At 45.0% G+C, this 22,561-nt stretch overlaps 1 protein-coding gene across 2 annotated transcripts in view; it reads right to left on the bottom strand.

Moving 5' to 3' along the window:
* Positions 1–491: 491 nt before the first annotated feature.
* Positions 492–22,561, bottom strand: part of LOC135904189 (uncharacterized) — a 39,686-nt gene continuing 17,616 nt past the window's right edge. The window contains exons 5-6 of one of the 2 annotated variants that reach the window (XM_065434821.2): positions 12,310–12,661; positions 492–2,152 (exon numbers count right to left, since the gene is read on the bottom strand). In XM_065434821.2, the coding sequence (XP_065290893.1) occupies positions 1,762–2,152; positions 12,310–12,661 (743 nt within the window). In that variant the 3' untranslated portion in view covers positions 492–1,761. Of the gene's footprint in view, positions 2,153–12,309; positions 12,662–13,032; positions 13,116–22,561 lie in introns of those variants that run through there. The other variant, XM_065434822.2, reaches the window with a different exon arrangement.

Below are 22,561 nucleotides of genomic sequence, written 5' to 3'. Positions count from 1 at the left end.
CAGCTTCGTTCATGACAGAGACATTTTTCATGTACACGACATGATACAATACCCGAATAACATGTTTTTCATAAAATCGCCTAATATGATGACATTATTTCGCTGCTTACATTGATATAGTTTGGTTGAGAAGTGGCGGGCAAAACTTACCAGAAAACGTATGTAATGCTTCTCAAACCCTTGTTCAAACACACAAAACTCATATATTCCACACAGTATGGCTCAATTTGAAGTGAAATACATTGAAATAGACCACTTACCTACGAGATCGACATTTTTCTGCACTTAACACAAATTTTCCGAACAGTTCACTTTTGACCTGAATGTACCAGCGCTTATTACTGGGGCTTCTCAATCAGTTTCACTTGTCCAAGAGTTACTATCTCAACCTTCCGATAGAATTCTGAACAGCGGTAATACAGTGGCACGTTTCTACAGCCCACAGTCACTTTCTCTGAAGCATGATGGACTTCAGAAAAGAAAACATCCCATTAGCTTTGAAAACCTGCAGGTCACGTACATTTTATTCTTTCACGAAAGGAACAGAAATGAAGGAGAAATCAAGTGCACTGACATAAGTAACAAGGCAAATGCAATGGGACAAAAAGTATTTTCAGCAATCGTCAATGTAATAAAAGCAGACAGACGTAGTAAAGAATTCCAAAATACTATACTATTACAAAGACTATACACACAAAAATGACTTAGAATGCGACTGAAGGTATCCTTGCAACGAAATACCGCACCTGAAGCAAAGCAAATGAGACCACCTGACCAAATGCAGTCAGGTTTGTGTTGTTTCAGCTCTATGTGTTCAAATAGGTGGATTGGTGGTGCTTAAAATTGGAGCGCTATATATATATATATATATATATATGTTATTTCATGTCCGTGTAGCTGCTATGGTGAAGCATCAGGCACGAGGTACATCATTGCGAAGTCAATTTAGCATATTGTAGTTATTTTTGCCTAATACCATTACCAGTAAGATTGTTTATCGTGTCCATTGTCCTGCATGTAAATCACGCATTTACTCTCTCAAGCGGCAACATCAGTGACATTCGTAACAGCATACGCTCTTCACTATACGATCATATGGTGGCTGGCCTCAATGAGGCGGAAATCTCAGCTATTAGAGTATTAAAATAGGTTTACTTTTTCATTGTCAGTAATGACACATTCGGTAATTTTCTCATGAAAGGACCTCAATTACTACTCCAAAGAGGGTTCTGTGTTAGGTTGGATATTTCGCAGATCAGGTCTTAAGGCATTTAAAAAAATTCTGACATTCATAGAGGCAATTTCGCTTTAAACAAGCCGTCACTGCATCAACGCACATGCGGAAGCACAATTACACATAGCCCGACGACACACTTTTAGAAGTGCTTTTATCTAGCATCCAATGATTACTCTCTGTTGCGTTAGGCTCACCATTGCTTCAGGTAAGCGGCGTGACTTATTCGGATCTCATTGTTAGCCCTGTCGCAAACAATAATGAATTTCAAAATCTGGATAGGCTCTCTACATTTTCGCATGCCTCTAACGCAAGAGGAACGTAAGTTTGTCAATGTAGAAAAATGCGCACTTCGAATAAACATAACGTTGCTGACGTGTCTGCAATCAGGCACTGTATTAGATCACCTGTCAGTGTCGTACAACGGCGAGAACAGCATCCGTTACGCTTGCCAGAAATTTCCGATTACCTTCCAAAACGTTTTGCAGTTCGTCTAAACCCTCTTCTCATTCTCAAATCTATTGACGCTAATCTCCATCACGCATCCAAAGTATGGAAAGAACATCAATAACATAAGTACCATGCATTGCAGGGTGCGCAACACTAACTATGTACGGCACCAAGTCCCCTGTGGAAGATGTCAGCTCGCGACGGGCGCTGAGTGCCGGTATTATGCTTCTCTCAACACCGGTCGTAGTGCTTATGCCGCGTTGGTTGGCACACTGGCAGCGCAGGAAGTGGGCGTAGGCTGCGTCGACCTCGTACCTCCGTCTCCGAACGTCAGTGGAACATTGGAACGTCACGTTCAGCGAGATTTGTCGAGGCTCGGATGGTCCACTGCCAGTGTTGTGGAGGCATATTACGAGCTGGCGCAGAAAGGGCATCTCCCTGGTAGTGTCCAATATTCGTACGAGGTTTCTAAAATTGAGATAATACAAGCAATTTAGTTCCGCAACTGATGTGACTGAAATGCAACTAGGAAAATGGTAGCCACGACTTCTGCAGGGAATAATATAAATGGAATATTATTTGCAACAGCGACACCACTCTAAAACATTCACATTGAGCTTTGTTTTCTTGCACGTACTCAAGTCCAACCAATTTCCTTATTCAACCGCAGCAACTTAGCCGTGCTCTTATTAGGCAGCGAACATATTTTCTTGTATAAATCATTTGTTTTAAAATGGGAAAATAAACGAATAAAAATTTTTATAGGGACAAAAAGCCATAATATTGTGACTCTCTGAAGAGTGAAAAAGTTCAACGACGATTTCAAACGAGCGCTCACAACCATCTAAGTATGACACCACGTGCAACTCTTTTTTATATATAGCGACCCGATTTTTGTCTGTATGTTGCTTTGGAAGTCTTTCCAAGTGGGTCCGTTAGTTTTATTCAAAAGGCCGCGGGATACATGAAAATCAAGTCAATCAATGTAGCGATGCTCCGTATTGACACCATGGAAACCTATGTACGACATGCGCTGCAAGCAGGACAACATTTCTGCGGCTCCATGGGGAAATATCATGCTACGAGGCAGCTCCGCCGCGAAGTCCTCACAAGTTTGTTGGCACGGCCACCCAGATGAGGTCGGTGGCACGTCGGTGATTGCGCGCCACGTACTGGAGGCGCGTTCGTCTCTGACGCTTCTCTTTCAGGAAGCATTCGGACGCCCACTATGGGCCTTTTCGACGTTGGTGGCAGCCTCTCAAAGCGTACATTCCACCGTCCACTAAAGTCGCTGCAAAATTTATCGCCAATATGAGTGGTACACTAAATATCTTTGCCCGGTAGTTCCCGACATCTTTTGCCCGACATCTTCGAGGAAGGCATTTACTCGGAGTTTTTACACAAGATGGCGTTACATAGGTTGTGCCACGATGCTGCAAAATTTGTTGTTTTCGGAGATTTGTGCGACCTAATATTTCCATATCACGTTAGCCTTGTCACAAAGAAAACTGAATTTCAAAATGTGGACAATGTCCCGACATTTCGCCGTACCTCTAGCGCTACATAAACGGTATTGTTCAGTACATAAAACAAGCACATTTTCAATACAATAACGTCCCGAATGCGTATGTTTTCAGGCAATTTCTTAGAGAAACAGTGGGCATAATATGTAAGCAACATTTATTGTTCCTGCATGCTGCTCGCTCTCTTGCTTTCCATCTGCAGTCAGCAAAAGAGCGAATCATTGGCAAATGTCAAGTATAACCGTTATACTATTCCGAAGGAAATGCATGGTGAAATCTAAAGCGATGATGAAAATGTCGTAGAACAATAAAGACACCATAAATACTTTTCCATGGAAAAATCGAAAAACATCAAACGCGTACACATTCCTGAAAACACATTACTGATACCAAAGCATCTGCCTACCCTACCACCTCCATGACTACGCCACTATTTATCTCAAGATCAAAGATGTGACGAAGTTTACTTCACGTAAGCTTCTTCGCCCAATCGACTCACCTGTACTTTAGAACACGTATGGAGGAAGGGTGTAAAGATCTAGCTTGAAACTTGGACAATACGATCAGACGGACCATTAAAAATTGTCGAAAAAATTTAAGCTATTACCTTAACATGCAGAGTACGATGAGCAACTACAGCGACTGCAATCGTACACCTTCGGGAGGCTAAACGCACTCAGAGGACGACTCAGTGACTTGTTGACATATTCCAGGCCCGTCACCGGAAATTATTACGGGTATTCCCGGATCCCCCTAAGCGGCTTTCACAAGTCCCGATCAGCGCACAAGATATCGGACGCCTCCTCAGCAGTGGAGTGTCACCCTTTCAGGACACTTGCTATTCATTAGCGATGTCGCTAAACTGACGCTGATGAAGATTTCTGGGCAAGGCTATAAGGCACAGAATTCTGCTCTGCTGCAATTTTTCCATTTGCTACACTTTGTTCGCCAACGGAACAAATAAATATAATCCTGTGTATGAGAGACTTGGCGGTTTCACTAGCTGTCATATTTCACTAGTCACATATTTTGCACGTGGTAATCTGGCCTCAAATTCTCGAGATAGCAGTCTCAACGTTCACAAGAAAACCTCGCAAGAAGAGTCAGGTTCTCAAAATGGAAGCAAAGATGCCATGCTCTACATTAAACGCCTGGCAAGTCTCCATTTGGTTCCACATTATACCGAACAGCTGCACTTGCCAGCTAGGTTGGGAAAGTTATGAAAAGGAGGGCAATTGAGCGCCTTCAACGGTGTCGTACGAGCAACAAGGTCTCCCTAGGAACTAACGTCTTCCAACGTGGTCTTCCAACGTGGTCGATCGAGACAGATTCTGATTCATCTCAGGACGTAGTTGCAACGCCAGATACTCCTTAAACGACTAACCGCGGTGCTACATCTAGACCTCTGGGAGCATACGATAACGTGACTCATGAGGACACACCGGACGCCTTCGAAACTAAGGATTGGTGGTCACATTTACAATTCAATATATAAATATATGTTTGAAAGTTCTTTGTCGTATATGTCGTATAAGTCTTTGTCGTACTCACCTACTCATTCAAGCACGTTAGATGGGAAAGCAGCGCTCTTGCATCGCAACCTTGCAGGGCCCACCAACACCCTCAGCCCGCCTGTACTACAATGGCAGCATTTTACGACCTCAGCCATATAAACCCAGTGTCGTCTGTTGTTACTACTGTTTCCAACCTTGCCATTTGCGCGGATCACGTCCGTTTACAGCGTCAGATGAAGATGTACTTGCTGGCACAGTGTTTTACTGACGTGGACTCTGCAAGGCCGACGACCACGAGATCACTTCTCCAATTTGTCCTACAAAGCAAAAGACCACTCAGAAGGTTCGCACTCATAAGCAATGACCTCAGCATGCTGCCATACAACCAGTGCCGACATCCAACAAGTTTGCGGCGCTCCAGTGAGATGATGACGACTGGCCAGAGCTTTCCGAGCCAGAGAGGTCTACACCCCATTCCCAACATATTTACAGTGACCGAGTTCGCAATGACCGCCGTCGCCCGCGGGTTACGCAGAAGCAGAGCGTGCCGGAACATCTGCGTGATGATATTGCAGCAGTTGACCATCAAATTTTAGCGGAGGTTTCGAAGCTCCGACAGCACCGTGAACTACCTGCCCGTCGCCGACGTGCAGTGGAATATCACACATTTACCACTATCGATTCCGCTACATCATTGTCTCTGTCATGCCATGCTGTATTGTTCGCAGAGTTTGCAAGTTCTTCTGCTCCGCTGCCCGCTAACTCTACAATATCCCTTTTGAAGTTCATGGTCAGCTAGTTATCCAACCCGCCATCTGTGATTTTACAACTCCTGGACTAGAAATCAAAATGCCGGGTAAATGTGTTCGTGGTGTGCTGCAGTGGAACTGTATAGGTCTCTCCAAGAAAGTAGGGGAGCCTAAATCCCGACTACGTATGAACAAGCTGCAGGTGTGGGCCCTGGTACAACAGGAGACCAACGCCTTGCCTGCCATTCGGAGCTTCAGTGGATACGAGTCTTCTTCGATGGTGTCCGTCACGTGCACACAGCTGCCCCTCCAGGAAAGGCGGCAGTGTATTACGTGCTATCCTCAGGTCTGCCTTTCACCAGAAAACTGGTGTAACTCATATCAGGAGATAGTGGCAGTAGCTGTGAAGTTACGCAAAGCAACTGCTGCGGTAGTGTCATACTACGTAAGACCAGCCGGTGGCTCTTCTTCAAAAGTTAATTTGGGGTGGGTATGGAATGTCTGTCGACAATGCCCAATGTGTCCTATATTCGTTGGTGGAGATTTCAACGCCCATCACCCAGATTAGGGGTGCCCTACTCTAGCCCCCAAGGTAGCCGTATGCGGGACACCTTTGCGGAGGCGTTGTTTGTAATACTGAACCTTCGCGATTCAGCAACGCGGATTGTGCCGCAAGCTCGACGTACAACATACGCACCGGATCTTACGTGGCGATCGGGTCCCGGCACTCCCACAAATTCTTGTTGTACGCTGATGACATCACGGTCTGGTTCACTCATCATGATCTGCAGATTCAAGCCACCGCCCTTCAATCAGCTTTAGATATGACGTCAACTTACGCTTCGGTCAGCCTTAGGCTTTCCGTCAGTAAATCTGCTTACATGTAGGCCGCCAAACGCAGGGGCCGGCGTAAACTCTCTGCAACACCCATTCGTCTTCCATCTATCCGGAACCCCACGTCAAGAACATTCAAGTTTAAAAATTTTGGGTCTAGCGGTCCACGAGTGGGCTACCGGAACTTCTTGGCATGGCGGCACGAAAAAGCAGGCGATTCAGACGTTGGGTCTGATTAAGCGCATTGATCATAAAACGGGCGCCACCCGCTCATATGTTGCGTGACAGTTGATGAAGGTGGTAGTGCAACCACACCTTGTTTACCAAGCCTAATTTCAGCATTTGACGAGGACACAATGGGATCGCCTTGACGCTGTTAATCGCGAGGCAATGAGGGTCATTACTTGCCTTCCCAGCATCACCCTGATCGTAGTAATCCAAGAAATTGCACAGCTGAACACTCTGGATAAGGTGGTGCAGCAGTGACGTGATGCTCGCAAGCTTAAGGCCAGGCTTTCACACGCAACGTGTACTTTCAGGGCTTATGCTTTCTCGCACACGTTTCTACCACCACAATCGCCAGTTCCTCTCTGGACTTTTGTACAGCTGAGCGATAACAAGCCAACTGATATACGCCACCGAACATCAACTCACGTGGTGGCGTCACTTTGTGACCGAATTATAGATCAAGATGCCCACATGCTGCTTGGCTCTATCGTGCTTTACGTCGGTACAATTATTCACGGCTGTGAAACGACCACGGCAATTTATTGCCCTCGCGCACCTGCCCTTACTAACACCACCCGGTTTCAAATCCGAGAACCCCCTTCCTCCTTTTGTGCTGAGCTCCTTCCTATTGGAGACGCGTTGTGCTCTGTGACCGCCTTTCCCATGGTCCCCACGGCCCGCATCGTTATCCGCACCGAGGCCCTCCAGGCGCCACGGCTTCTGCGAAGCGTCAGTCGCCACCCTGAAATATGTACGAAGATCCATCTTCTGTCGGCATGCATGCCGCAGCCAATATCTATCCAGTTTCTTCTAAGTTTCCAACGCCATACGGATTATGCGACCCGTCAAGCGACCTCTCCGTCGCCACTGCCTCAGCTCGTTCACCTACATGATGCCACTCTCCTTTTAACGAGGAGCACCTCCGGCGCCGCACACGTGCTCTCATACCTCCGTGTGCGGTAAACCTCCCCCGCATTCTAACCCGTGCAGAGGGGGTTGCGCTTCGGAGGAACCGTGTCTGGGTTGCCCTCACTCCTGCCGTAACTAGGAAGTGGCTCCACTTTCGTCCGTTATATTCTCACCCGGGGTGTCCACGTTGCAAGTCACGAAATGCTGAAGCCGACATCCACCACCTGCTGTGGATTTGCCCTGCGCTGAAAATGACGAGGCTCCGGCACCTGTCAGCAGCGGGACTTTCGCCGCATAATCCGAGCGATTACACGGCGTGGACGGAGGGCTCACATTATTGATCCCTCTTGGGCTTCATTATGTCTGCAAATCACTGTTTATTCATTTAATCATCCTTATTTACCTCCATCCCATACCCCTGTATATGCCTTGAGGCATTTACCCGCGCATTGAAAAAGTGTCTCCGTTGGGCCCCAGATTGTCCTGAACAGCTATACTTGGCCGCAACATTGCGAAAGTTACGAAGAGGAGGGCAATGAAGCGCCTTCAACGGTGTCGTAAAAGCAACAAGATCTCTCCATGAGCTATCCCTGTCTTCCAACGTGGTCGATCATGACAGATTATGATGCATCTCGTGACGTAGTTAAACGCCCGATTCACCTTAAACGACTAACCGCGGTGCTATTTCAAGACATCTGGGGGCATAAGACAACGTGAATCGTGAAGACACACCGGACGCCTTCGAAACTTTAGGGATTAGTGGTCACGCTTACAATTCATTATGCACATACACGTTTGAAAGTTCTTTGTGGTGTCTGAAATGGAGGAACACTGTAACTGCGCCACTGCTTAAGCTTTCGTTCTACCGTGAAGTGTTACCAGAAAATTCAGCTCAGCATTGCGCTGTCTCTTATTGCCTAGCAACCACCTGCGAGAGCACCGAGCTACGTAACCTCTTCGCGCCCCACACACGTAGAGCGGAGGTGACTAAAACAGGTGACAGGTGACTAAAAGCTAGAACATCGGGAGCGGTGGGCCATCTCTCACCTCCTCTACTGCGGACGTACGTGCTGCTGCTATGAAGAAGGTCCCAACCCCTGAAGAAGCGGCTTACAGTGCAGAACACCGTACTACCAAGCGAATAGCGATGCGTCACCGCCAACCTGTGCCGGAGCATCCCGCCAAAACTGCTGCTGAGAAGAGGCGACGCCGAGTCGAGGATGGCGAGTTTCAGTGCGGGGAACGCGAGAGTTGGCGCTTGAACGGTCGACGTAGCACAGAAAGCGATCGCGGCTTGCGAGTACTCAAAAACTTCCAGGGTTATGCCCGCTGAAGCACGGGGGGTGCGAACGGCCAGCGCAAATTTCTGGGCATAGAGTCGCCGAGTCGAGGATCCCAAGTTTCGGGCCAGAAACTATAAACGCTGCCGACTGAATGCTGGGCGTCGCCGGCAATCTGTTCAGGGCCCGCGCGTCACCGAGAATTTCTAACGCCAAGCTCACAAATCCATGGCAGGTGCGAACAGCGGCTTCCCGCGCGAATCCTTCAGCATAGAGTTTAGGCACAGCTGCCGCGTATGTGACCGGCTCTGGTTCGATGTGAATCTCTCCTCGGTTAGCTCGGTGGAGAACTGTGAAAAGAATAGCTCTGCCTTGCAAGTGCTTCGTGAAGCCTTCTGTGGTGCCACCGACCATGACGACAACCACCACGATGGTTGGACGTTGAGTACGAGGACAGGATCAAAGATGATGACTGGTACTGAAGCACTGCAGATAATAAATTGTCATGCACGTACTGTGGTTTGTATGCGTGTGACGTCCTGGGGCTTGTGTAGCTTACTGGCTTGGCCATGTATCGCCTCACAAAAACTTCCCAAAACTGAGCAAATCGTGGCGACACTTAGTATGAGCATAAGTAGGCCATGCATAACATCGTACAACTTAGAAAACCAAGCAATGCTTGGTATGAGCCTAGCCAAGCCACGCATAACATCGCAAAACGTAGCGAAAGCTGGCAACACTTAGTATGAAACTGCATGAGACATGACTAACCTCCCAAAACTTAAGAACAATTAACTACACTTATTGGAAACGGAACTAGCTCCGTTGTGACCCAGCCTTGCACCATTAGCGAAAAATGCCCAATTTTTTTCTATCGCACTTTTGATGTTCCGCCGAGTGGCGTGCTAACCCCTACACATTCAGATACTTTCCAACAGATCGTTGGGACTCAATCTTGAGAAACATAGGACTAGCTAGTATAATGAGGCAACTACAGATGACCTTTAGGTGTAACACACCAATATATTCGGGTGAGAGTACGAAAGGCCATGACGAAGATTTCCATGTAACTACAAAAACAGTGCATACTGCTCGGCCAGAAAAGTGCTTCATGGTTGCCTTCACGCACAAAACCGATGGCAGAGTAAGCCGTTCATGTCAACAGACAACCAATCCAAAACAAAAGTACAATCAATTGTGGGGGATCATCATCAATAGGGACATATATCTGGCCCCTACGAATCATATGTTAAAGAGAGCCTCACAAGGATTGTTAACCTAACCGCACTTTATCGGCAGAAATCGTGGGATTCTTTATTGCAATCCATGCTGCTACTGTACCACAATTTTCCGGAGCATCCTACGGCATAGCACACTTGAGCACAAAAAGTCCCACGCAAGCAACATACGCCACACTTCAAAGCCTCCAACCTCAAGCATACCGGACCTAACTTGAATGTTCCATGCATACATCTATAGCGGCTACCACAGCCACCATCCGTGTTCACCTGATCACGACACATTTGGTGTGCTCAGGAAACACATAACATACGCAACTGATACGCAACTACCTACAATGAGGACGTCTACAACACACGCAATAATATTTACACTGCACCCCAGCTCTGTCATTAGCTTTTGTACATATTAGAAAACCACCGTCAAATTTTGATACATACACCAACCCAAAGTACACCTCACTATTCCTGAATTGAAAAGCAAAGCTGTGGTGGCGTCAAGAGTCTTAGGAGAAGTTACCGAACAATATTTATACGAAGGCACTACGCCCCGCTCCGCGTTCATACTAACGGTACTCTCAAATCTACATGCTCGACACGAGCAGTTCACATGCCAGAAAAGCTTGTTTAAATCTAGACAAAGACACCTTGTCTGGCGAATTATACGGGAGCACAGCGTCCGGCGCTTCGGCTGGCACCCGAATTGATTGTTGAAATAGAAATTATATGGACATTTTAAGCGCACTTCCGCCTTCGTTGTCACCGTTATGTACAGTATGAAGGCCAAGTGGGATAACACCATGGCTACGTGCCGTACGCTTTAGTTGCAAGTAAAACAATGCGAGGTTGATCCATGGATGGTGGCTTCCACCTCGAGCAAGACAAAATAGGAAGGGGGTGCGTTCTGCTCCGGTGGCCAGAAACTAGTACAGAATCTAGCTGCGCCGAGGACTGGTAGCTTTGTGTGCGCTGTGTTACTGCCGCTTAGTTCGTTATGTAGCGAGATGCAGCAACAACGCCGACTCGGTCGCTGCTGCTGCTGCTGTCCCCCACGCCACCCTTTCGACAGCGATTGTCCACGATCATCGAGGGAAATCTGTTTCTGCTTCCCTGTGTGTGCGTCACACCATACTTGCCAGTTAGTCAGTAAGCAAGTGTTTAGGAGTTTACACAGCCGATAAAACTATTTACCTTACCTTGTATAGCTCTTAGGTAACTCGATAAAGTAAATGAACCTTGGCATTCCGGAAGAAACGGCAAGATTTTTCTGAGGAAACCCTCTCAACGCTGGAGTATCTCTTGGGATTTGGAGGCAACCTTTCATTTTCACGAATGTCCATTGCCCGTGCTCTCAAACGAGTGCCAGATATACTAAAGTGACACCCTCAAGCAGCCAATCAAGGACAGGGCATAATTTTGTCAGTGAATGCCGGTACACTACGGTGATGGCGAAAATCATTGCGCTAACTAATCTGCCATGTTTCCCTAAGGCAGAGGAAGGTCTGCTTCAACTCCACTTTCAAGAGGTGGCGCAGAAGCTATACTTCGTTGTTTCATTTATGTGAATGATTTCCACAAAGAGTCGCGTACATTTCCCGGCTGCTGACTTGCAGATAAGCTTGCAACCTGCACTAACAATGTGCAAAGAAACTGGCACCGACCGTAGAATAATAAGGCATTTACCAAGTCAAACTCGTTAATATTAGAATGGGCTCATGGTTATACCTGTGGCAGACTTAGAACTTTGAGGGTCGTATAGTACATAGGTTTATTTGTGCACGTTATAGTAAACAGAAGCGAGTGATGTGTACCATGTTACGGATACTGCACAGACGGCCACTATCAGATGAAAATACTTCGACAGTGGTAACAATGAACGTGCGCAATGAAGACGACAGCGCTAGTTCAGGTCCTGAGGTCTGCAGTCCTGTGAGATATGCTTTCATGGTAACATGTCCCACTTCAATTTTCGGCGCCAACTATAGATTCTCTACTCGTTCCTTGACGCTCGTCGAGTCATCCTTGTATTCATCTTTTCTAGCGTTTTTACATATAGCAAAATCTTTCTTAGTTCATATGTATATAAATATTTTCCCATTTCTTCGTACAAGGCATTGAACCCAGCTTTTTGGTTGCCTCCTCAGCCTTTGAGCGTGCGTGTCTTACTCTCTGTGACAGAAAAAAAAATGCCACTATAATTTCAAAGTAGGTAGTGTGGTAGCGGAGTTGGCAGATGAATGGGAAACTTCCAACAATTCGCAGTAAACGCTTCTCCGTTAAATTCAACATCCAATATCTTGTCGAAAGCGTGGATATTTGGGGCCCTACTTTCCAAGAAAGAAAAACGTACCTGTTGTTATTGTCCAATTCGAGACGATCATCCCTCTGGAGCAATTGATGGAACAGCTCCTGTCCTCGGACGTCACGATTTAGCAGAACCATGTCTTGAAAGAATATACCAGCCTCTTCGGACATTCCTAGTCGACGTAGATTACGCAAATAGGGTAACACAAAGTCTATGCATGGGTCGCGAAAGGCAGATACTTCAACGTAGATCACGGCGGTTCCATCTCGCAAACTGAAGACCCGGTAGAAGTTTCTGGGTGACCCGGACACTGCCGAGATGAGCAGGGTCAAGCGGTAAATACAACCGTGAACAGTCAGCAGTGCCCTTGTCAACGTTTCCCATTCGGCAAGATGATCTGCGAACAACAATGATAAGAAACTATTTCCCTTCTCAAAAGTGTAGTTCTTTCGAATGTGCTCGTGTAATGGAAAACTCGCGTAAAAACAAAAAAGAACGGTTATGAATGCTTGCAGACAATAAAAAATTTTCTCGTAGAATGCTCTGCACAAATGATGACATTTAATCACAGACAGGCGCAGCCTACAGTGCATCTGCCGGTCTCCTCATGGTCATCGCTCAGGAAAAAAAATGTTTTTTTGCGATATAAACACTAAACTTTCGCACAAGCTGTTCGCTGTACTAAAAAAAATGCATCTTTGGTTTGCTGAATATCGTGCTTTCTTTCCCAGCATTCGCAATATGTATGTTTCAACATGACTAACTCACCCTTGATGCCTGTTTCATCAGGTGTTCTCCAAGGTTCAGCACTGGCTCCTCAGTTATTCCTGCTTTATAATAAAGGTCTGCCCCTGCAAACCTCAGTTAAAATACGGCTTTTTACTGGTGATTACATACGATATCATACAAAATTTCATCATGTTGTCCTTAATTATATTGCCGACTTCTGCAACATGTCTTAAGTATGGCAAATGAATATCAACCTTTGCCAAACTGTCTCCATATCCTTTACACGACGCTCATCCCATTTCTTCTTTGCCTATGCATTTACCAATATTACTTTCAATGGAGCCTTTGAATTCAAATATTTATGCATACTACTAACATACGATTTCTTATGGTCGAAGCACATTGATGTCCCCTGTAGCAAGGGCCTTAAAAGAGTGGAATACTTAAATCGCACGCTGCAGTCTTCCTCCTCAAGAAACTAAACTTCTTACATATAAAAACATCATTTGTCCTGTCTTCGTATAAGGCTGCATTGCATGGAACCTATACAAACACTGACGTCAAAAAACTAGAATCAGTCCAAAAAAGGCAGTGCGTTTTGTTTGTAGGAGATATGAAAAGGAATTTACGCAATCTCTCCTCCCCTACTTGGTCTCGCTCCTCTTGCAGAGCGTCGAAAACTTGAATGCCTAAAGTTCCTTCACGCGTTAATCAATCCTCCTCGCCTCTCCTCTTTAGATTACTTGACTTTTTCCAAACTCTCACGTACGAGTCACCATGCTCTAAATACCTCATCCTTTCTTGCCCACACTGATTCCTTTAAACACAGTTTTTTGCCATCAACAATTGAAGTATGGAATTCATTACCGGTCAACATCCGTTCACTACCATTGAAATAATTCGCGCAAGCTTGTTTATAAATGTTGTATGTTTGTTGTTCATCCCATTCCTGCAATAGACTCATTGAGGCTGAAGTATGTATAAATAAAATAAAAATAAATTAAAGGGCTATCGAACAAATTGAACGATATCTAAGCCTAATAATACTGCTATTAAAATCGCCAAACAGGTTCTTTGTTCCTCCTGCGTCATGCACAATATGCCGTTATCATGCTGTAGATAACACTCGGGGCGAATGGGACACACAGGGTGATCAAAAGTAACTTTACTCATTTTCTAAAATTACAATGATAATGAAAGTTCACACGTAAGCTATGCGGTCAAGTTATAAGCGCGATCGTAGCCGTCTTGCATGAGCAGTGCATACAGAATGAAAATTCGCTCTCGGATATCTCGGAACACGGGCATACTAGAAGAACTGCAACAAGTATGATTGTGTGTAAGTAAAACTCCCCGTAATCTGTAATACAAACATGTCCTCTTGCTGCAATAACTAAAAAGTTTAATGCTTCATTTTAGTTATTCAGGTGTTTGGCGGCCTTCTCAATTTGGGTCATCATGGCCTCATAACTTATTCGCAGGCTTCGGAAGATTTTACGTACTCCTCAGCTCCAAACTTTAAAAAGACATGTGAAATTTAATTTTGACCATCTGACACAAAAGTGGCAGTGGTGGCCTCACTATTTTTGCGTCGAGTGAGAATGCACGCCTATTCTTGACGAGGTAAGTGCCATTGAAAGGGCACGATATACGCTAACACGTCATTTCTTGCAGTTCGTGTTCAAAATTAGGCAGACCGGTATGTGAGAGCCATATTTGAGATGATTCCAGGACCTAGATGTCTTGCGCAAGAACTCAAGATAGGTAAAGTTAGTGAAACGTCAAAGTCTCCCGAAGTTAGCAGTTACAAGATAGTGCCCCGTGTTGTCGTTCAATGTTTGTGCTCGTCTTTTTGGCTATATTCTGGATCGAAGTTTCCATCCACGTTTGCTATTTATTTCAAACTGTTCTCATGCTAGACTTTACTTTTATGCTACTAAATGTTGTTCAATGGCAGGCGTTGCTTTTCTAATGTTCATATTTTCTATGGTACATTCAGCTATCCTGACGAAACGTATTGATTATATCCTTATTTTTGAAGATGCATTTAAGCTGTCCTTCAATAAATTATATGCAGTTAAGATTTTACTGCATGTTTTTCGGTCAGTTGTTGTGTCCACTCAACAAACTCGCTTAAGTAATCGTACTTTCTTGTGTTCAAAACATGCTACTGTCACTTACATACGCTTTTTTCATTGTGAGCTTATGGAATGCGAGAATATTTCATTGCGTAGTATTCGTTACCTTTCTTCAGAAAAAATTTGGAGACCTTTAGTGTTGCTCAGCATGGCTAAATTATGTTACTCTCGAAGTTTCTGCAAATGTTTGCATAAATATTTATCTCTTCTTAAGATCCGATAAGATGTAAATGCTCTTTCGTGAAACACCAGCTACTACGCTATGGATGCATAGTTTTCCCGCAAGCAGCCAACACCGGGCGGCCACTAGAAATAATTTGGTAGAGAGGCTGACAGTGATTCTGAGGATCAAAGCGCAAGAAACATTTTTGAAATGCTGAATCTCGCTGTTTAGCCCCCACCATGATGATGGTGACCAGAATACTCAATGGAAGCTTCGTGCACATGACTGGACCTAAATAAGTCACCGACATTCCCATTTCATGACAAGAGAAGAAAGAAAATGAATGACTTGACCCCTTGCCAGGGGCTTGAAATTCCGATCGTGATGTTCGAGATCCTGTCATGGGCTCTGTTTGTCTGTCGCTTGTAGGCAGGTTCTCGTCTGTTGTCTTGTTATAAGCTCGACTATCATAACAATGTTGTAGTCGAGCAAGAGTCCGGCAGACAAATCCCTACATGAAGTATGAAGGTGCCGTAAAAAGGTTATTGGTCAAAATATGTGGAAACCGGGTGCGTTGGTATTCAATACTCATGAAAATAGGCCAAAAGAACAAAATTAATAATGAAAACCAGGCCTTCATCCAGCCCTGCTTTTCTCATTCTTTGTTGTATCGGCCTGTTTTCACAAACATTAATTCATCATCCGCCTATTCCTAAAATTTATGTACTACGTGGCGCCGTTTGACAGACTGATGTTCCACAGTCAGCGCCAAGCTCATGACTGCTACTGGCTTACGCTCCTCTCACTAGAACTCGTACCCACAGACAGGTACCCAGGAGTGCAAACGTGTGAACAGCTCTCACCCTAGCTCAATTATTCGAGCAAAGCATGCGTTGTGAAGAGTGAGTTTCATCGCCATCAGCGGGTGAATTGCATTATTGTCCTTATCGTTTGTATATTTTAATGATGAAAAAACATGCCATAAATATGCTTTCTTTGACTTCAGCAGCTGTTGGCTTCGTACGGTCGCAATTACAGGGAAACTCCAGGTGAATTTTCCCCGTGACCGTGATGTTACTTGTAAAGTCTACGTGCGAACGGGCTCTATCCAGCCCCACATGCCGTTTACCGTGGCTGCGACGGAAAGCCTGCGAGGCTGAGCTAGGAAGGCTGATGTCTTGATGGACGTCATCTTCCCGCGCAAGTAATCTTGGAGGTCACGTGATCAAGCACGTACCGCATGAGAGGCGGTAAGGGGGAAGTGAGCGCGCAGTATACCGGAAAGTATGCATTTTTTGACAAGCCCTATATTGGAAGTAACCTGCATGAAGTAGGAATAATAACTGAGTCGCTATGGCTCCGGGTGTCATGTGCGGGGTCCCCTTGCACGCTTAGCGCTAGAGATTGCGTATGTTCAAGTTCAGGAGACGCGTTGAAGCGAGAAACCGGAAGGAATATTCAATCTTGTGTTCTTTCGCACTCGATCCTCCCAGCAATATGCGAGTGAGTGTCGGTGGTAATCGAGTGAGATATATTCATCTAGCTCTGTGCACGTAAAACATCGCACTTGTAAATTTACTTAGGGAATGTTTACTTTAATATACACTTGCAATAAATGATGAACCTTTCTTTGTGCATAGTTTATTACTTCGCTACACATGTCAATACTTTCGTTTTCAAGATAACCCCGCTTTTTATGCCACGCATTAGATACTTGTTATAAAGATTCATGAAAAAGAAATTTTGAAGATGAAGCAATGACTGGACCATGGCGGGATTATTCAGACTGGTGCAGAATGAGGTGATTCGCAAGATTATATTGTTGTGCGATATTAGAGCACGTTACCTGGCTACCAAGGCAAAACTTACTTGACTTATATGCTCATTCGAATTGATGGCGGTTTACCCCGAAGCAACACCGTAATGAAGGTATAAAAAATTGATATAAATGGGACACACCTCAAATTGGCAAGTAGCCTTTTGTTGCAGTGTCCACCACACAAACATCAGTTCAATAAAAGAAATCAAGTGCTAAGCAGCACGTTATTTGGCAAGCAGCTCGTTATTTGGCAAGCAATATGTGTACTGAATCCCTAATTTGGCTTTGTCCGTGTTTTTTTTTTGAAGTCATTTACGGCTATCTAAGGAAAGAACAGCTATAATGCCAAATGAAGGTAGCTGCAAAAATCTTCGTTCGCGGAGTTTCGGACAGTGCCAAAATACGTTAACGTTATGCTCTTGGTTTTAATAATAGGAAAGGACTAACAGCCATATTGCCTGGATAAAGTCCTGCCTATCAAGATCAATTGCTAGTGCGATCTATGCGACAATATTGAGCTTACTGCGTAGTCCTATGTGTGTTTTGCATGTTACAGAATAGAATCCGAGTCGGGTGTAAATCACTTTTGAAATGCCAAGTGGCAGTGCCACGCGGGTTTATACTTGAAGTTTGTTTTTATGCCTGTCAAACTTGTTGGTTTTATCAACCTTGCATTCGCAAGCATCTGATTTCGTTTATTTGAGCGTAAACATGGCAAGACTGACACTCTAAAGATGTGCTTTAATTAGGCTTTCAAAATCGTGCAAACATCTAGTCAACATAGCTTTGAAGCAACATGTGATACGTCTGTTACGCTGGTTGTCCAAACCATATCACTGAATAGGTAGGGGAACGAGTGCTAAAGCGAATTCACCGAAAATGAGACATGTTAGCGTGCCCGAATACGGCGTAGAAAATGGGCAATTAACCGTTACATTCATCAAGTTCATCAAAATATAATTGCAGAACGCAGAAATATTACTGTTGCGTCCTCAAGCCAAAATAGATTAACAAGTCTTGGCGGGAAGAGCAGAGCAGGCTCACGATCACTTTCTTTTTGATGCTGTCAGAGTTACTGTGCTCGGGCGGCTCTAACGGCTTGCCACGGCGAGCCATTTCACGGACGAGTTCTCGCCGCCGCTCGTCGGAGGCTGCCAGTTACTTGAGGGAACACGTGGTGCGTGGCCGTCCCATCTCTTTTCCGAGTATGAACTGAACCCAAACGAAGCCAGCGTAGCTCTCGAGCAATACTTTCATCCCATTTCCCTCCCCAGTGGAAGCGAAATGGCTCCGATTGGTTGCGCACGGGATGTGAGCACGCCTACGCACGTGGAATCCTTGCCACGAGAAGGAAAAGGGGTTAACCGAGGGCCCGATACATTACAAGAAGCCAACAAACAAAGACACCAAGGGCAACTCAAGGAAAATTACTTGTACTTAATTTTATTAAATAATTTCATTACTTTTATACTATTTCTATTAGTAAGTACAAGTACTTTCCCCCTGTCTTCTCCTTGGTAACTTTGCTTGTTGGCTACTTATGATATCGAATCTTTGATAATAATTCACGCTCCAGCGCCGGCACAGCTGTCAACTCATCAAACCACCATTTACCGCAACTGTTCTTTATTTTTTTTTCGCGTGACCAGCAAGGCAATGTCACCAAAATTTTTCAGCCAAGACAAGCATACAAACTTCGTTTCAAAAAGGAGCGTTCGCATGGTTTTCGTGCACTTCACTGGAAAACACGCGACTGCCGACCTCTCTGACAATAGTGTGTTTCTGGGTAAAACCGTGAGCAAATTGGGCAAGCTAATCATTTAAGCAGAACACAACTATGCGTGGAAAAACATGTATCAGCAGATCATCCATCTTATTTTGAACAATATTGATGATATGTGGTGTTTAATGGCGCAAGGACCAGGTTTGGCCAAAGAGCGCCATGACAAGTGGTGATGTTGACGATGTATTATGGAGATGTGACTTGGCTGTAAAGTGGCCTAAAAATTGTCGCTGTAAAGTGCGTAAAATCTACGTGCTATAAGATTATGGCGATGACTAATGACGAATACTATGAACACAAGAATGTATTGAAAAAAATGATGCAGTGTACAAAATATGCGAGATGCTAAAATTTTTTAAGGGCACTACTGCCTCGCCAAAACCCTTGAACCCAAGGGACGAGAGGCATGTGCTGCACGAAACAACTATCACAGCGCTATCCTCTATAGAGAGGAGGCGCTACGAACGTATGGGCTAGTTACATGTAGTACAACATCTTTCAGAAAACCTAGGACAGTGCTGGTGTCAAAGAGCGGTTCTGGACCAAGTAACATAACAGGATGAAGGGGGATGTGGTGCCTGTATGCTAAGAGAAAGTGTTTTTTCTTTCGGGTTCGGCTTCCCGACACTCCAGTAGGACGTGGAGGACGGTCAGCCTCTCCCCGCATCTACCACAGGTTGGAGGCTCGTTTCCAGTGAGTAAAAAGTTGTGCGTGCCAAATGTGTGTCCTATTCTTAGACGACAGAATAGGACATCTGTCCGGCGTGATTTTGTTACAGGAGGCCAGAAACCTAATTTTGGCTTTATTACATGCAACTTATTATTTGTTTCCAGGTCCCACAATCGTTGCCAGTAGTTTCGCAGTTTCCTTCTTAAGAAGGGTTTCAGGTCTGTGACAGGGACCGCAGCGGTAGAATTAACAGTGTGTGATGCAATTGATGTGGCCATCTGGTCCGCTAGAACATTACCCTGGATGCCCCTATGGCCAGGCACCCAGCATATAATCACATGCTGGTTTGATACATATGCTTTACATAAGACGGAATAGAGTTCAATTATTATAGGATTTTTGTGCTTACAGAACAACATCAAAGACTTCACAACACTAAGGGAGTCCGTATATATAACTGATTTTTCGAGTTTTGATTTCCTTATATGCTTCACGGTCGACAATATTGCGTAGGCCTCAGCCATGAAGATACTAGTTTCCGGATGCAGTAAATCGGATTCCGAGAAGGATGGACCGACGGCTGCATATGACACCCCCTCGCGTGACTTCGATGCGTCTGTTTAGAACTCAGTGCAGGAGTATTTGTACTGGAGTTCGCGGAAATGCATTTGGATTTCAATCTCTGGAGCATGCTTGGTGACTTCCACGAAAGATATATCACATTGTATGAGCTGCCACTCCCAAGGAGGTAGCAGCTTGGTTGGATGCATTAGGGGAAGCTCGAGGAGTGGAACGTGCATTTCTTCACTAAGCTCCCTCACACGCAGCGAGAAAGGCTGTCTTACGGAGGGACGATTGCGAAAGAGTGTAGCATATGTCACGTCATTAACGGTATTAAAACAGGGATGCTCAGGATTTGAGTGTACTTTCAGTAAATATGTTTGGCTGATGTACGTTCTCTGGATATGAAGCGACCACTCATTCGATTCTGCATATAAACTTTGTACGGGACTCGTTCTGAAAGCTCCTGTGGCTAAACGGATACCTAGATGGTGGACCGGATCTAGCATCTTTAGCGCGCTCGGGGCTGCAGAATGGTAGATCACGGCACCATAATCTAATCGTGAACGGATCAGGCTCTTATAGAGATTAATTAAGCACTTCCTGTCACTACCCCACGATGTATGGGATAGAAGTTTCATTAGGTTCATTGTTTTCAGACATTTTTCTTTAATATGTTTAATGTGGGGGATGAAAGTGAGTCTGTAGTCTAGTATAACACCTAGAAACTTGTGCTCTTTGTTTACGGGTATTTGTTGTCCACAAAGTTCTAAGCAAGGATCTGGGATCATTCCACTCTTTCTTGTAAAAAGAACGCAAGAGCTTTTGTTAGGATTGATCTTAAATCCATTATTGTCTGCCCACATTGAGACTTTGTTCAGGCCATGCTGTACCTGCCTCTCGCAGACTGCGAGGTTACAAGATTTGAAAGCTATTTGTATATCGTCCACGTAGACAGAATAAAAGATTGCCGGCGGTAATGAAGCGCGAAGCGTGTTCATCTTCACGATGAAAAGTGTGCAACTGAGCACGCCTCCTTGGGGTACACCCGTTTCTTGTATAAAAGGTCGTGATAGTACATTGCCGACTTTTACCCGGAAGGTACGACTGGACAGATAGCTTTCTATTAGGTTAAGCATATTTCCATGGATACCCATTTCCAACAAGTCTCTTAGGATTCCGTAACGCCACGTCGTATCGTGCGCCTTCTCCATATCGAGGAATATGGATAAGAAGAATTGTTTGTGTACAAATGCGTCCCGGGTATTTGCTTCTACACGTATAAGATGGTCAGTTGTGGAGCGTCCTTCTCGGAAGCCGCACTGATAAGGATCAAGAATTTTGCTCTGTTCAAGGAAAAAGATGAGTCGCCGATTTATCATTTTTTCGAACACCTGACAAATGCAACTTGTGAGGGCTATCGGGCGGTAACTTGCCACTGAGGAAGGGTCCTTGCCTTGTTTCAAAACAGGGATCACAATGGCTTCCTTCCATGCAGCTGGAAGGTACCCTGCATCCCAAATGGTGTTGAAAAGTGTGAGTAGTGTAACCTGCGTGTCATTGTGAAAGTGTTTGAGCATTTCATACATGATTCTATCAGATCCTGGTGCGGAGCTGTTGCATGCGCTCAAGGCAGCTCTCAATTCGGCAATACAAAAAGGACGGTTGTAAGGCTCATTCTCTCGACCTTTTCTTGTTAATGGCTTACGTTCTTCTGTTAGTTTGTATTTGAGGAAGGATTGTGTATAATTTGACTTGAAACACTCTCAAAATATTCCCCAAGTGAGTCTGCCTGGTCTTGCAGTGTATCGCCCTGTGTGTTTACCAGGGGGAGTGAATGTGTTTCCCGCCCTCTAATCCTATTAACTCTGTTCCAGGCTTTCGCCTCATCCCTAAACGAGTTGATACTCGATAAGAACTTGTGCCAGCTTTCTCTTCTGGCCTGTCGGCGGGCTCGCCTGCCTTGGGATTTAGTTTTCTTAAAGTTCATAAGATTCTCTGCAGTGGGAGAAGCGCGTAGCAACCCCCACGCCTTGTTCTGATTCTTACGGGCGATCCTACATTCGCTGTTCCACCACGGTACACGTCGTTTGCATGCCAGACCACTCGCTTCGGATATGCATTTTGATGCGGCATCTATTATGAAGGCTGTAAAGAACTCGACTGCAGCATCAATTCCTAACGAAGACAGCTCAGCCCATGATATACTAGTAAGAGATTGAAATTTCTCCCAATCAGCTGTCTCAATCTTCCACCTAGGAGCGTGTGGTGGATATTCGTTTTCTTTTGGAGATCTTAGCACTATAGGGAAGTGGTCGCTTCCGTAAGGGTTGTCGTTAACTTCCCATTCGAGCTCAGGCAGTAGAGACGGCGAGACTATGCTAAGATCTATGGAAGAATAGGTTTTGTTTGTAAGAGAGTAATATGTGTGTTC

Source organism: Dermacentor albipictus, chromosome 10, assembly GCF_038994185.2.
Source record: "Dermacentor albipictus isolate Rhodes 1998 colony chromosome 10, USDA_Dalb.pri_finalv2, whole genome shotgun sequence".
Taxonomy (NCBI): Eukaryota; Metazoa; Arthropoda; class Arachnida; order Ixodida; family Ixodidae; genus Dermacentor; species Dermacentor albipictus.
This window is presented reverse-complemented; position numbering and strand designations above follow the sequence as displayed.